The sequence below is a fragment of the Eschrichtius robustus genome, chromosome 21 (genome assembly GCF_028021215.1).
Source record: "Eschrichtius robustus isolate mEscRob2 chromosome 21, mEscRob2.pri, whole genome shotgun sequence".
Taxonomy (NCBI): Eukaryota; Metazoa; Chordata; class Mammalia; order Artiodactyla; family Eschrichtiidae; genus Eschrichtius; species Eschrichtius robustus.
Genome location: NC_090844.1, coordinates 18129749 through 18143519, shown reverse-complemented (window position 1 = coordinate 18143519; position 13771 = coordinate 18129749). Strand labels below are relative to the sequence as shown.

Here is a 13771-nt window from a genome sequence, read left to right as displayed (position 1 = left end):
TCTCAAGAAAGCTGGGGGAAAAAATTTAGGTTTAATTCTTTTGGCAAGAATATTTACATCATAGTTAGTGCATATTTCCTATTACATCACATACGGCAGCAATGATGTCTGGTTGCCTTATTTTTAGTGACATCAGGATTGAAACAGGTTGAAACACTTGAAATCACTGACTATGCATTATTTCATTAAGGATTGCAAATGTGATTTCCTACTGCCAGAATTAGCCAGAAGTCTATGAAGACTTTCCTTCATAGAAGAGGAAAGTTTAGTTATATTGAAATACAGAAAGACTTCATACAGAAAGACAAGATATACAGTTATACTTCATACAGAAAGACAAGATATATGCTTGATTTTTTTCCTCTTAATTTATTAATTTTCAGAATAATGAGTTGATGCATAAGCTAGCTGCAAAAGTTCTGTTAGGCGAGGTGTTTTTTGTTTTTTTATAGTTGTTTTTGAGTTATTATAAACTCATAAATTAAAAAAGAAATTTGTGTTTCAGTCCATTCAAACATTATTCTTTTTGCTGCTTAAACAGTTCTATCTTTAGTCAATAGGAAACTCTGGCAAAACAAAGATGTCATGGGCTCAACATGAACATTTTTTTTCCCTGACCTGAAGCCAGCCATTTCTCTGAAAGGCACTTGTTCTTTTTCAAAATAACAATACCAATAAAATAACAATATCAGTAGTGATTATGAAAGCAGGATAAGTTTTTGTTTATTTGTCTTGTTTTTTACACTTCTTTTGTCTTTAGGATATAGCACACCAGAGATGTACAGCCAAATACTATTTTTTAAAGTCTTTTCAGTAAAATTTCTCTGGATGATTATATAACTTAGAAAAGAAAACCAGGTTCATTTATTTCCATTTGCTTTGAATTTTAGACTGCTTTTTCTGTTTTAATTTTGTTTTTTAATTATATAATGCATTTATATGGATCTATATGTAGTCAAAACTGAAAGTTAGGTTCAGAAAGGTTTCCCTCCCTCCCTATCCCACCCATCCAGTTCCCTCTTTCACTCTCTGGATATGATTTTTGTTCTGGGATTAGCCTTCCACGATTGCTTTTTAAAAACATTTTTAGGACTATATGTACACAGACACATATACATGTATCATTTATTGGGACAGCCACATACCTATTAGGTAAATAGGCTCAGAGGTTAAAATTAGTAGGTTATTAGGGCTGTTCATAAACCCTCGTCTTCATAGTCCTGTAGTAACTTGACCCTGTACTGTATTTAGAGTACTTTTTGTTCTAGAGTGATTGATGTTTTATTTGCTTTTAAGGTTATAATTTGCCTTCTTCTGTGTCTATATAAAAATATGTATGTCAAAAATTATTTAGAACTCTCAGCTGAATGAAACTGAAAAATGGTGAATATTTATCATGAAAAAAACTAGATGACTGATATTCATTAACGTATTTTTTCTGTTGTGTTTCTAGTGTATCACAACTTACAGATATGAATGATCAAGAGGAGGTATTACTAGAACAGTTTCTGACTTTGCCTCAACTAAAACAAATTATTACTGACAAGGATGACTTAATGAAAAGTATTGAGGAGCTAGCAAGTATGTCTTTCCTTACTTATTAAATTTCCTAAGAAAAATGTGATCTTTACCTAGCAATAAACTAGAAATTTATCTTACAGGAAAAAATCTCCTTTTGGAGCCCAGCTTGGAAGCCAAAAGGCAAACTGTTTTAGATAAGGTGAGTTAGTTATCATTTTTTAAGAAATCCATACAATTTTAAAATAGAATTAAATAGCATTTTAATTTTCTCTTTTAGTATGAATTACTTACACAAATGAAATCAACTTTTGAAAAGAAGATGCAAAGGCAGCATGAACTTAGCGAGGTAAGATTGTTTAGCTCTTTTCTTTTACCATAAGAATTTTTAATCTTAATGTGCATGTGCCACATTCTTAAATTCATTATTACTAGAAAGCATTTATTAGGTATCTGAGTTTATCTTATCTGTTTATAAGTCATGATAAACAGCTCTAAGTTATGCAGATGAACAGCTGTCAGTTATAAGCCATTGTAAATCATTTGTGCTCATGCAAGAGCATTTGGTTCCAAAATAGAAAAATATAAAAAGCCCCATAAAGAACTCTTCTGGGAGAGTTATTATAAAGGCAGTTTAACTGTTCTAATAAAAGCTACCAACAAAAATTTTAATTTTAGACTACTTGTAAGCCTATATACAAGTATCTCAAATGAAAAGTTAGCAAATTGAAAAATATAATATATAAAAAGTATAAAGTATAATTCACCACAAATAATAGATTTTATGCTAGAAATATGTGAAAATCAAAAACTTTATAAAATTCAACCCATGTTCCTGAAAAAACAAATCTTTAAAAATAAAAAGGGCAAAAATTATTTAAAAAATTAAAATAAATGAAAGAGAAGAGGATATAATCTTTATATCTCATGTCAATAACCCAATCATAATATTCTGTTTCCTTTAAAATCAGGAATTCTAGAAGGTAAAGCCAATTTAGTAAAACATAAAGTAGAAATAAGACAACAGCAAAAAAAATGATGGTAAAGGCGGATATAAATTTATAATAGATTTCAGATGATCATTCTTTAGAATAAAATAATAGTAGCTGACATTGTACAATTGTTGTATCTTTTGCATTGCACTAAGCTATTTACATATATTGCCCATTATTCCACCCAAAACTCTATGAGGTAGATGTTGTTACCGGTTTTCCATTTTGCAGATAAGGAAACTGAGGCACATGGATATTAAATAACATCCCTGAGGTTATGTAGATAGAAAGTGTCAGAGTCAGGAGTCACATGTAAGCAGTCCTCCCTCACTCTTAACTGGAAAATCTGACAGAGTCAACTAAAATACCTTTAGATGCTTATTAAAGCTTAGTAGATGCTGAAGAAGCTTTTCACAATAATCAGCATCATTCCTTAGACAAACTCTTAGTAAACTAAGATAAAATTAATTCCTTAATTTAATAAGGAAACCAACAGCAAACATCACACCTAATGACTCAACATTTCCAGGATCCCTTTAATGTTAGGAATGAGACAGTGATGCCCCAGTATCACTGCTATTTAACATTGCTTGGGAGGTTCTGGCCACTGTAAGAAGACAAGAAAAGGAAGAGAGGTATAATGTAAAAGAAAAGATGAAACGGTTGTTAACCAAAACCAAACAAGTAAAAATCCTAGCAAATTGAGAAGGTTTTCCTCTAGATATCTAGCAACTACCAGTGCAAAATGAAGTAGAAGAAAAAAACTCATTTACAATATAAACAAAACTGTAAAAAATTTAGAACTGAACCTAATGAAGTAAGTTAGGAAACTTTACTGAATGACACAAAAGAAGACTTGAAGAAATAGAGTAACAGAATATTCATGGACTGAAAGATACAGTATTATAAAGATTTCATTCTTCCCAAAATAACTTAAAAATCTTCTATACTTCCAATCAAAATCCCAAGAGTATTTTTTTTTAAATTTAAACAGATTTATTCTAAAGTTCTTCTGAAAAACTAAACAGGTTAAAGTAGTCAAGAAGAGCTTGAGCAAAAAGAAACCCTTTCCCAGTATCAAAATACACTATAAAAGCTCTTTATTTAAAACAGTAGAGTAGCCTTGTAGGAAGCGAAAAATAGTTCTGTGGAACAGATTCTGCAGTTCAGAAACAGACATATATATGAGTAATTGGTTAGAAAAAAATGAGAATTTAATAAAGGCAGTCCATTTAGAAAAAAGTTAGATCCCTATATCATAGCATACACAGAAAGATACTCTAGATAGAGTAAGTATTTAGGTGGAAACCATAAAATTATGAGAGACAACTATCTGCTAGAGTTTTTTTTTTAGGATTATGATGGGAAAATCCTTTCTAAGCATTATGACAATAGGCAGAAGCATAAAATAAAAAACTGACGATTTAAGCTATATATAAATTTAAACTTTGATTGAAGATCATAAAATCAAAAGTGAAGTAAAGGGGACAAATATTTGTAGCAGATATAACAAATATTAATGCCAATGGTCCATAAAGAAACCTTACATACAGGCAAAGGGAAGAACAGGAAACTCACAAAAGGAGAAATATGAAGGTCCAATAAACATTCTGATATAGCAATTATTCTGACTTCTTGAAATGTTTAAAAAAATCCTTGATTCCTAGGATTGTCTCTATAGATGTGCTCACTCAGAACCTCTGAAGATGATGACTCTTCTATACTCTAAAGTATGGAAACCACTTCACTAGACTGTTGGTGCCATTAGTGCAGGAACCTGTCCTGTTTTTTTCCCCCTGTATACCCAATACATTGGTCCAGTGCTTGGCACATGGTAGGTACTCAATAAGTATTTAATGAGTAAGTAAATGGAAACATTTGAAAAGATGCTCAACCTTACACTAATAAGCAAAATTACATTATCTGTGTGAACGAGACTTGTAAAGATAGATAACCAGTGTAGGTAAAGGTGATTAAAAATGGTGTATTTCTATATATCCCTGTATGTGATGTATCACAATGAGATACCATCTCACACCCACTAGGATGACTATTAATAAAAACAGGTTTAGTTCCTACATTTAGATCTTTGATCCATTTTGAGTTAAATTTTGTGTATGAGGTAAGGTAAGGGTGCAACTTAATTCTGAACGTGGATATCCAGTTTTCCTAGCAATAGTTGTCCAAGACTGTCCTTTCCCGATTGAAGGGTCTCGGCACAGTTTTGAAAATATTTGGCCATATGTATGAGTGTTTGTTATTTCATTGATCTATATGTCTCTTCTGATTGCCAGTACCATACTGTTTTGATTACTGTAGCTTTATAGTAAGTTTTGAAATCAGGAAGTATGAATCCTCCAACTTTGTTCTTTTTCAAGATCGTTTTGACTATTTGGGGGTCTCTTGAGATTCTCTATGAATTTTAGGGTGGATTTTTCTATTTCTGCAAAAAGTGCTGTTGACATTTTGATAGGGATTACATAGACTCTGGAGATCACTTTGGGTAGTATTGTCTTAACAGTATTAAGTTTTCTGATCCATGAACACAGGGTGTCTTTCTACTTATTTATGTCTTTAATTTCTTTCAGCAGTGTTTTGTAGTTTTCGGTGTACAAGTCCTTCACCACTTTGGTTAAATTTAATTTAAATTTTATTTGGTTAAATTTATGGCATCACCTTTGCCATATTCTGTTCATTAGAAGCAAGTCACTACGTCCAGACCACACTCAAGGGGAGGGGATTATACAAGTGCAGGAATACCAGGAGAGGAGGATCATTGGGGATCATCTTAGAGGGTGCCTACCACAATGATCTGATTCCTAAATTCCCAAGAGAGGACAGTGATCTGCCCAGTTTCTCTCACTTAATAGTTTGCAGGCAATGGATTCGTTTCTATTGTGTTAGGTAGCCATCTCATATCCAAAAGGTGAGGACTTAGATGGGACCACATTTCCTCAAAAAGAGGCTATGTAAGGCACATAATGAATTGCTTCTCCCTACCTCTACCTCTACTCCATTTTCCTTCCCTCTAAGGAGTTTTTCTGAGCATTAGAAACTAATATACTTGATTTTCTTTTTCAGAGCTGTAGTGCGAGTGCCCTACAGGCAAGATTGAAAGTAGCTGCACATGAAGCTGAGGAAGACTCTGATAATATTGCAGAAGATTTCTTGGAGGGAAAAACTGATATAGATGATTTTCTCAGTAGCTTCATGGAAAAGAGAACAGTATGTAATACTCTTCAGTTGAGGACAAGTGACAGCATAATATCAAATAACTTATGTATATTCATGAGTAAAAAAAACCTTATTAGCACATTACTGAGCTGGAGTTTGAGTGCCGTGAGAGGAAACTGAAGAGCCTCTATTGAGAACGATAGCAACATCCTGCTATCACTTTAAACCTGCTTGTTGTGAGTACACAAGCAGGTAAATCACATAATGGTTCTGTTTCAGAAATGATAGTATCTGTATCGTTCTGTAGTAAGGCTAGTAAATTAGCTTAAGTCTAGTCTTAATACTTGTAATATACTCCTGAATAACCTGTTTCACAAGTTGTTTAAAAAGAGAATAACCGGGGCTTCCCTGGGGGCGCAGTGGTTGAGAATCTGCCTGCCAATGCAGGGGACGCGGGTTCGAGCCCTGGTCTGGGAAGATCCCACATGCCGCGGAGCAACTCGGCCCGTGAGCCACAACTACTGAGCCTGCGCGTCTGGAGCCTGTGCTCGGCAATGAGAGGCCGCGATAGTGAGAGGCCCGCGCACCGCGATGAAGAGTGGCCCCCGCTTGCCACAACTAGAGAAAGCCCTCGCACAGAAACGAAGACCCAACACAGCCATGCATACATACATACATAAAAAGAATGTAAGCAGACAAGAATAGCATTAAAAAAATAAAAAATAAAAAAAGAGAATAACCTATATAGTGTGTTTGTTTGGCTGTGCCGCACGGCTTGCAGGATCTTAGTTCACTGACCAGGGTTTGAACCCAGGCCACCACTGTGAAAGTGCCGAGTCCTAACAACTGCACCACCAGGGAATTCCCTATACAGATTTTTTAAATTTTTTTGTTTTTAATATTACTGAGAACATTCTGGGGATAATTTCTGTTCTAGTATTTCCATTATATTTAAAGAAAAAAATTTTAAGTCTGCTTAGCAGTATCTTGTCCTTTGATAGAGTCCTAAATATTTACCTAATTTCTCTGAAACATCACAGTTTAAAAATAACCTTTTGTTAATAAACGTTATAAAACAGATGTGCCATATATATACATGAACTGTTAAGGAAAGTGTGGCAGATTTTATTATCCCCGTTTTCCATGAGAAAATTTGAAGTACAGGGACATTAATGACTATGGTTATAGCATTAGTGAAGCATCGATTTTGGGTCCATTTTTCTTCGGTAGTATATAACTGTATCTTGAAGTTTTTTTTGTTATTGTTTTATTTATTTTTAGCTGCGTTGGGTCTTCGTTCCTGTGCGGAGGCTTTCTCTAGTTGTGGCAAGCGGGGCTACTCTTCGTTGCGGAGCACGGGCTCTAGGCACGCAGGCTTCAGTAGTTGTGGGTCACGGGCTCTAGAGCGCAGGCTCAATAGTTGTGGTTCACGGGCTTAGTTGCTTGGCGGCACATGGGATCTTCCCGGACCAGGGCTCAAGCCCGTGTCCCCTGCACTGGGAGGCGGATTCTTAACCACTGTGCCACCAGGGAAGCCCTGAAGTTTTTATTTGTTAAGCTTCCTGGGTAACAACAGTAGGATTTATTTTCATATTTTTAAAACACAGATATTTGAAATTATATAATCAGAGAACTGGTATAAAGGATCAGAGTGTGTTTTACATTCTGGAAGTTTAGAAAGATTATCTTCCAAACAAAATTAAAATTTTTTTCTTTTTGATTCTTAAATTCCGCTCTACCTTAGACATCCACAATTTAAATAATGTCAACAACTTAAAAGATTCTTACTTAGAATTCTGTCAAATTTAGCTAGTAGCAGGAAGATTATTGGAGAAGTGACTGGTATTTTAAATAATTTGTCTTCTAGATTTGCCACTGTAGAAGAGCCAAGGAAGAGAAACTTCAACAAGTGATAGCAATGCACAGCCAATTTCATGCTCCACTATAGGTAAATTGTATTCTAGAAGGTTTGAGTCTTAAGGCTATTGCATGGCTATTTTTAATGAAGTGTTCTTACCAGTGTTTGTTCAGCCAGCTTTAAGCATAATACTGTCGTTATAGCTATTGTGCTATATAACATGTAGAATACTTTATATTAAGCATAATGTTTTATACCTAAGCATATAACCAGTAGAAATTGTTTGCATATTTTCTCAGTATGATATTGGCTTAAATGAATTTTTTTTCAGTATTTGATAGCTACTTATGTAGAGTTTAAGCTGTAATTAGTTCCTTTCTCTCAGCTGGTGTGGGGAGTATACCATATTACTTAGTTGATACATTTCTCAGTAGTCTCTTTTGTCATTTCTTCCTTTAAAATGAATTTCCGCTCTCTCTCTTTTCCATCTCACATGAGGATTATTCCAGTAACTTTCTGACCAGTCCTCTGACTTCAGGGTTTCTCCTTCCTGCTCAGCACTGACAGAATGATCTTCCTAAAATACCACTCTGTGATAACATTTCTCTGCTCCAGGACCTGCAATGAACCCCTAGGGATGAGAAATGCCAAATTTCTCTCTCTGGTTTTAAGCCTTCTGTAATCTGGCTTCTATTTTAGATCATCCATTTTAATTTTCCATTTTCCCCTTATGTTCTCTCATGTCATGTTCTTTTTTCTACCACCGTGTCTTTGTTCATTCTCTCACCTGATCTCAGGACACTCTTCTGTTTTCCTCTCCACCTATCTTGTTTTAGGAATGATCTGGTGGCAAAGACTAGCTCCCACCTCAACAACTTTAAAAGCTCGTGTTACTGGATAACGCAGGGAAACAGAGCCAAAATGCAGAAGAGTACACCTTAGTCACCTGGGAGTGACAACACGACACGCGGCCATCAGTAACCAAAGCCGCTCCTCCTTCTCAGACCCTTCCCAAGGCCGCTTGTTTCTCATTTCTGCCTCTCGCTCCCATGTGCTTTCTCGCTGGCTCCTCAGAGAGCTTTCTTTGCTGCACCTCACGTCATTCAACCAGTGCCACCCACAGGCCTGATCATATCCTGACAGTCCAAACAGCCAGTGGAGACTGACAAGGGTCTCACCACCAATTCAGGGAAGGAGACTGGCCTGGCATAGACAGTGTCCATCCTGACCTCAGCAGTTTGACCTAGAAATTGGTGTCATGTGTTCATCTGCCCGCTCTGCTGGGCTAAAGGAGTAGACTTTGAGAAGGGAGCATGGGAGGTTCCCTTAAACGGGATCAGGCGACAGGGAGGGAAGTGACAGGCATCTCTCAACCCCCGTTCAACCTCATCTGCCCCTTTTCTCAATCTAGTTGTCCTTAACATCAGTAGCAACATTGAATTGTTTTATTTTACAAATCAGACTGTTAATCCCTGAGGGTAAGGGTTGATTTTTAATATCAAGTATGCATTTCTCAAGGTTGAGAAGTAAGTGGGCACTGAGTAATCGCTTATTGACTTGAGCATGCTAGCATCCTTTCCCTACCTCTTTTCCCTCATAGTCAGATTATCTTCTTACAGGTAAATCTTAGTTTATCATCTTAAATTAAATCTTAGGTTTTGATTTTCCTTTCTTTTCAGATTTTCCTGAAAACATGAACTGCCAAGAGAGGAATGGGACACAAAACTAAGCACATTTATATTTATGATTTGCAAATTGGCATTTCATTACAGTGGCTGAATTCACAGATACACTATATAGATTGTATACAGAACTGAGACTGATTTTGTACAGATTAGAATGATTGCTATGATCTTTGCTTTGAGAAATTTTTCTGCACTATTTGCACTAAAAATGTTTATTTGTTGTTGATAAATCCTATCATATTTAAGTTCCACTGCTGTTCCTCTCTTACTGTTGATTAAATACCTATGCATGTAATTTTAGCTAGTTTCAATATTTTATAAAATTACTTCATTTAAATTTGTAATTTTAATTTGAAACTGCCTCATTGCTTTATCAAGAATGGTTTCAATTTTTTCCTCTCAACCTTTTTTGAAAAATTACCATTTCAACTGTAGAAAAACTGTTATTCTTTCTGTTTCTTTCTGTATGATAAAACTTTCAAAAATAATTTGTTTTTAAATATTCACAGTGTCAGGAAACACCAAACCTGCCAATGTGCTATCTCAAGGAAGTAACTTTTAATTCATACAATAAATCAAAAGAGTAAACCAGCGGTTTTTACCTATTGTTGTTTTATTTTTAAAATTAAAGTTGCACTTAAGAGGCAATACAGGTAAATAAATATTTTACCTAATAGAAAAAACTGCGTTTCATTTAAACTAGTCCAACATAAACTTTAATACTAACTTTTTTTTTTTTTTTTTTTTTGGCCACACTGCGCGGCTTGCAGGATCTTAGTTCCCCAATCAGGGATTGAACCCGCATCCTCAGCAGTGAAAGCGCGGAGTCCTAACCACTGGACCACCAGGGGGTTGCCTCATGCTAACTTTGTAAATATAAGTATCTGCTGGGTTTGTGGTTAGATAAGGATATGCTCTCTAAGTTCCTCATATTGAAGTTTAAAACAATATTTTTGTTAATAAATAGTAAATTTAAATACAAAAAAGTCAGTGAATTTTTCTGACCTTTACTGTGTTGGCTTTTCATAACAGAAAAGCTTTAATAATAAATAAAATTAATATTAATTTTTAGGCAGTCTAGTTTTTAATTAATTTAATTGGATTTTTGCTTTAACTTGTACTGTGTTAAACAGTTTGCTTTTATACTACGTTACAGAATGAACATATTTTATGGGTAGCTGTGAAAGCTAATTAAGTAGATAATCTTGAACTAGATATCTGAGGCTTGGTAAAGTAGTATCCAAATCACAAAACAACCTAATGACAATTTTTATTTAAACTTCATCACAGTATGATTGCCATTCCAAACACCAGCATACAGTACCGTTTTTTTCTTTTCTTTTTTCTTCTTTCTATACACGTTTTTAGCAATAGAACTTTAGGAAAAACAAAATTATTTTCTTAGACTTGAATAATACTTAATACTTAGTCTATGTGTGTGGAAGGGCAGGTATTCACACGGACTATAAAGATATAATTTGGGTAAAGAAATTAACTTTTTTTAATCACCTGTCTTCCTGGTACTGTGCTAAGGGCATGCCATTTAATCTTCAAAATGACCAGACGAGGAAGGTATTATTATTCTGGATGTGTAGATGAGATAACTGAGGTAAGTGTCTCAAATTTGTGGCAGAGTCTTCTGGGTATTCAGGAACGTTTCCTTACTGTAGTGGTCACAGAAGCTTCAGCTTTCCCAGCAGTCACCACAATGGAGGACACGGTAGTCCCAATCTTCTGCAAACAGTCAGGAAGCTTTCTGAGAAACCAGGCAGAGCCCAGAACAAGAGGCCAGCAGACCACAGCCATTAATTCATTTGATCTACTAATTTTATTAAGCCCCTACTAAGAATGAGGCACTGTGGAAATACTATACAACGATGACTCAAACATGGTCTAGGTGTTTAGGTACTTATCCCCCTTTTCCTCCAGTGGAAAAAAAAAAAAGTCATTTTCTTATATAGTAGATCTCTTCTACATAATCACATAAGTAATTCATCTCAATGTTTTTTATTCTTTAAACTTGAACTATCCCAGTTTCATTCTGTACCAGTTAACATACCTTGGTTTCTCCTTTTAAAATTAATTTTTTAGATAACCTCCTTACAACCCAGTCATTAATAAGAGGAGTCTGATCATCATTACCTACATTTAACCGACAAATCAGTTCAGATAATAAGTCATATAAGTCATCCAGGATGGACAATAGTCTGCATTTGAATATGTATGAATTTTGGTTCTGTTACTACAATAAAAATTTTAGTGACTTTTCTATAACTTTATGGCTATATTATTTTCTTCTTAAAATTGGCTATATTGGAGAAACAGTGCCAGAGGAAGAAAAAAAAAAAAAGCCTGCCAAAGCAGAGATTCTTATTTTACTTTAACACATAATAGAAAACTAGATGGAAGTCACAATAGTAGAGAAAAACTTAGGAGTTATTAGATTATTCAGAGTAGGGGTTTGTCATGGGTAGAAATTTAAAGGCTAACATCTCAAAAATAGAAGAAAGTTTTCTAAATAAATGTGATACATGCTAAACATAATGTTTCAAAGTTGGAAGATTTTCTAGGAATAATTCTAGACTAGGAAATTTATATTGAAATAGAGATTGACAGGTAAGTGATCATAATTCATATGTGCTTAAATTGAAGGACAGCTCAGATTCATTTTTAGGGAAAAAAAGTAAACTAATCATGTGCTCTTAAAGAATAAAAACCTATGCCAGGGTTTCCCTTCTCTTCACCTTCCTTTATTCTAAAAAAGTTCCTTTGTTGATTGCTGAGTCATAATCAAAATGCTTACCTACTTCATATTATTAAATTTTCCAGAAAATCACTTGAGCTCTAAATATTACTAGTTGGGAAGTAATCTGTCTTGAGTCAGTTTTACATTGGTTTAAACCAACTGCTCTAAATAAAACTTCCTTGATTGATGTTTGATTTAAAATGAGAATGTACTGTTAAGAGATTTTAGCGTTGTTGGATTGGCCATGCTCTTTTAAGGCTCTGTCCAGCACAATAAAGTTTTAATAAGCAATAAAGGTAACCTTTTTTAAATAATTTTCAGTGTTAGGTTAACTTATAAGTAGTCTAAATGAACATACGCTTAAATTATGTTTTGTAAAATATTTGGTGTGGGGCTGAAAAAAAGTTTTGTGCCTGATGTGGAAGACATCACATTAAAGAACTAAATTTTAAAATATCAAAGATTTATAGTATTTGCTTTTCAAAATAAATGCATAGTTCTGTTTGGTACAGTTACTGCGTCCTTTTTTAAAAATTTGTTATTTATTTTTGTAGATGTATACTGCCAAATGGAAGAAATTAAAGTCTCATCCTCAACATGAGGCAAAGAAGTTTCTGAGTTGATAATCAACTGCAAGAGTCGTATGAAGTGAGTTATGTTATAAAAATGCAAAAGCCATTACAACTTATCCCAAGTATCATTAACAAGGTATTCCCTGCTACAGAAAGTTTGTACCTTTTGACCACCTTTCTCCAATTCCCCAACCCCACCTCCACCTCAGGTTAACCACAAATCTGATCTCTTTTTCTCTAACTGTGGTTTGTTCATTTGTTTGTTTTAGATTGCACATATAAGTGAAATCATACAGTATTTGTTTTTCTCTGACTTACATCACTTAGCATAATGCCCTCAAGGTCCATTCATATTGTCACAAAAGGCAGAATTTCCTCATTTTTTATGTCTGAATACTATTCCATGGTGTGTGTGCTTCTTTATTCATTCATCTGCTGGTGGACAGTTAGGTTGTTTCCATGTCTTGGCTATTTTAAATAATGCTGCTATGAACATGAAGGGGTACAGATTACCTTTTCGAATTAGTGTTTTCATTTCCTTTGTATTCCCACAAGTAGAATTTCTGGATCATATGGTAGTTTTATTTTTAATTTTTTGAGGGTCCTCCATACTGTTTTCCATAGTAGCTGTACCAGTTTATGATCCCATTAACGGTACACAAGAGTTCTCTTAAATTCACATTATCACCAGCATTTCGTATTGCTTGTCTTTTTGATGTTGGCCATCCTACCATATGTGAGGTGATATCTCATTATGGTTTGGTTTTGGTTTGCATTTCCCTAATGACCAGTGATGCTGGGCATCTTTCCATATACTGGTTGACCCTTTTATATATCTTCTTTGAGAAAAATGTCTACTCAAGTCTTTTACCCAATTTTTAATTGGAATGTTTTTTTGTTGTTTTTTTTTTTTTTTTTTTTGCTGTAGAATTGTATGAGTTCTTTATGTAGTTTGAATATTAACCGTTTGTCAGATATATGGTTTGCAAATATGTTTTTCCATTCCATAGGTTGTCTTTTCACTTTGTCAATTATTCTTTGGCTGTGCAGAAGCTTTTTAGTGTGATGTAGTTCTACTTACTTATTTTTTATTTTGTTGCTTGTGCTTTAGATGTCATATCCAAAAATCACTGCCAGGACACATGCCAGTGAGCCTTTTTTCTGTTTTCTTCTAGGAGTTTCATGGTTTCAGGTTGTACATTTAAGTCTTAATCATTTTGAGTTCA

The 13771-nt window shown here is 34.5% G+C and overlaps 1 protein-coding gene across 1 annotated transcript in view; it reads left to right on the top strand.

Annotated features, from left to right (window-relative positions):
* The window catches only part of VPS37A (VPS37A subunit of ESCRT-I), a 38540-nt gene extending 28722 nt beyond the window's left edge, over positions 1–9818 (top strand). The window contains exons 7-12 of the mRNA XM_068532102.1: positions 1454–1581; positions 1662–1720; positions 1799–1867; positions 5592–5735; positions 7552–7632; positions 9222–9818. Of these exons, the coding sequence (XP_068388203.1) occupies positions 1454–1581; positions 1662–1720; positions 1799–1867; positions 5592–5735; positions 7552–7632 (481 nt within the window). The 3' untranslated portion in view covers positions 9222–9818. The remainder of the gene's footprint in view (positions 1–1453; positions 1582–1661; positions 1721–1798; positions 1868–5591; positions 5736–7551; positions 7633–9221) is intronic.
* The last annotated feature ends 3953 nt before the right edge of the window (positions 9819–13771 follow it).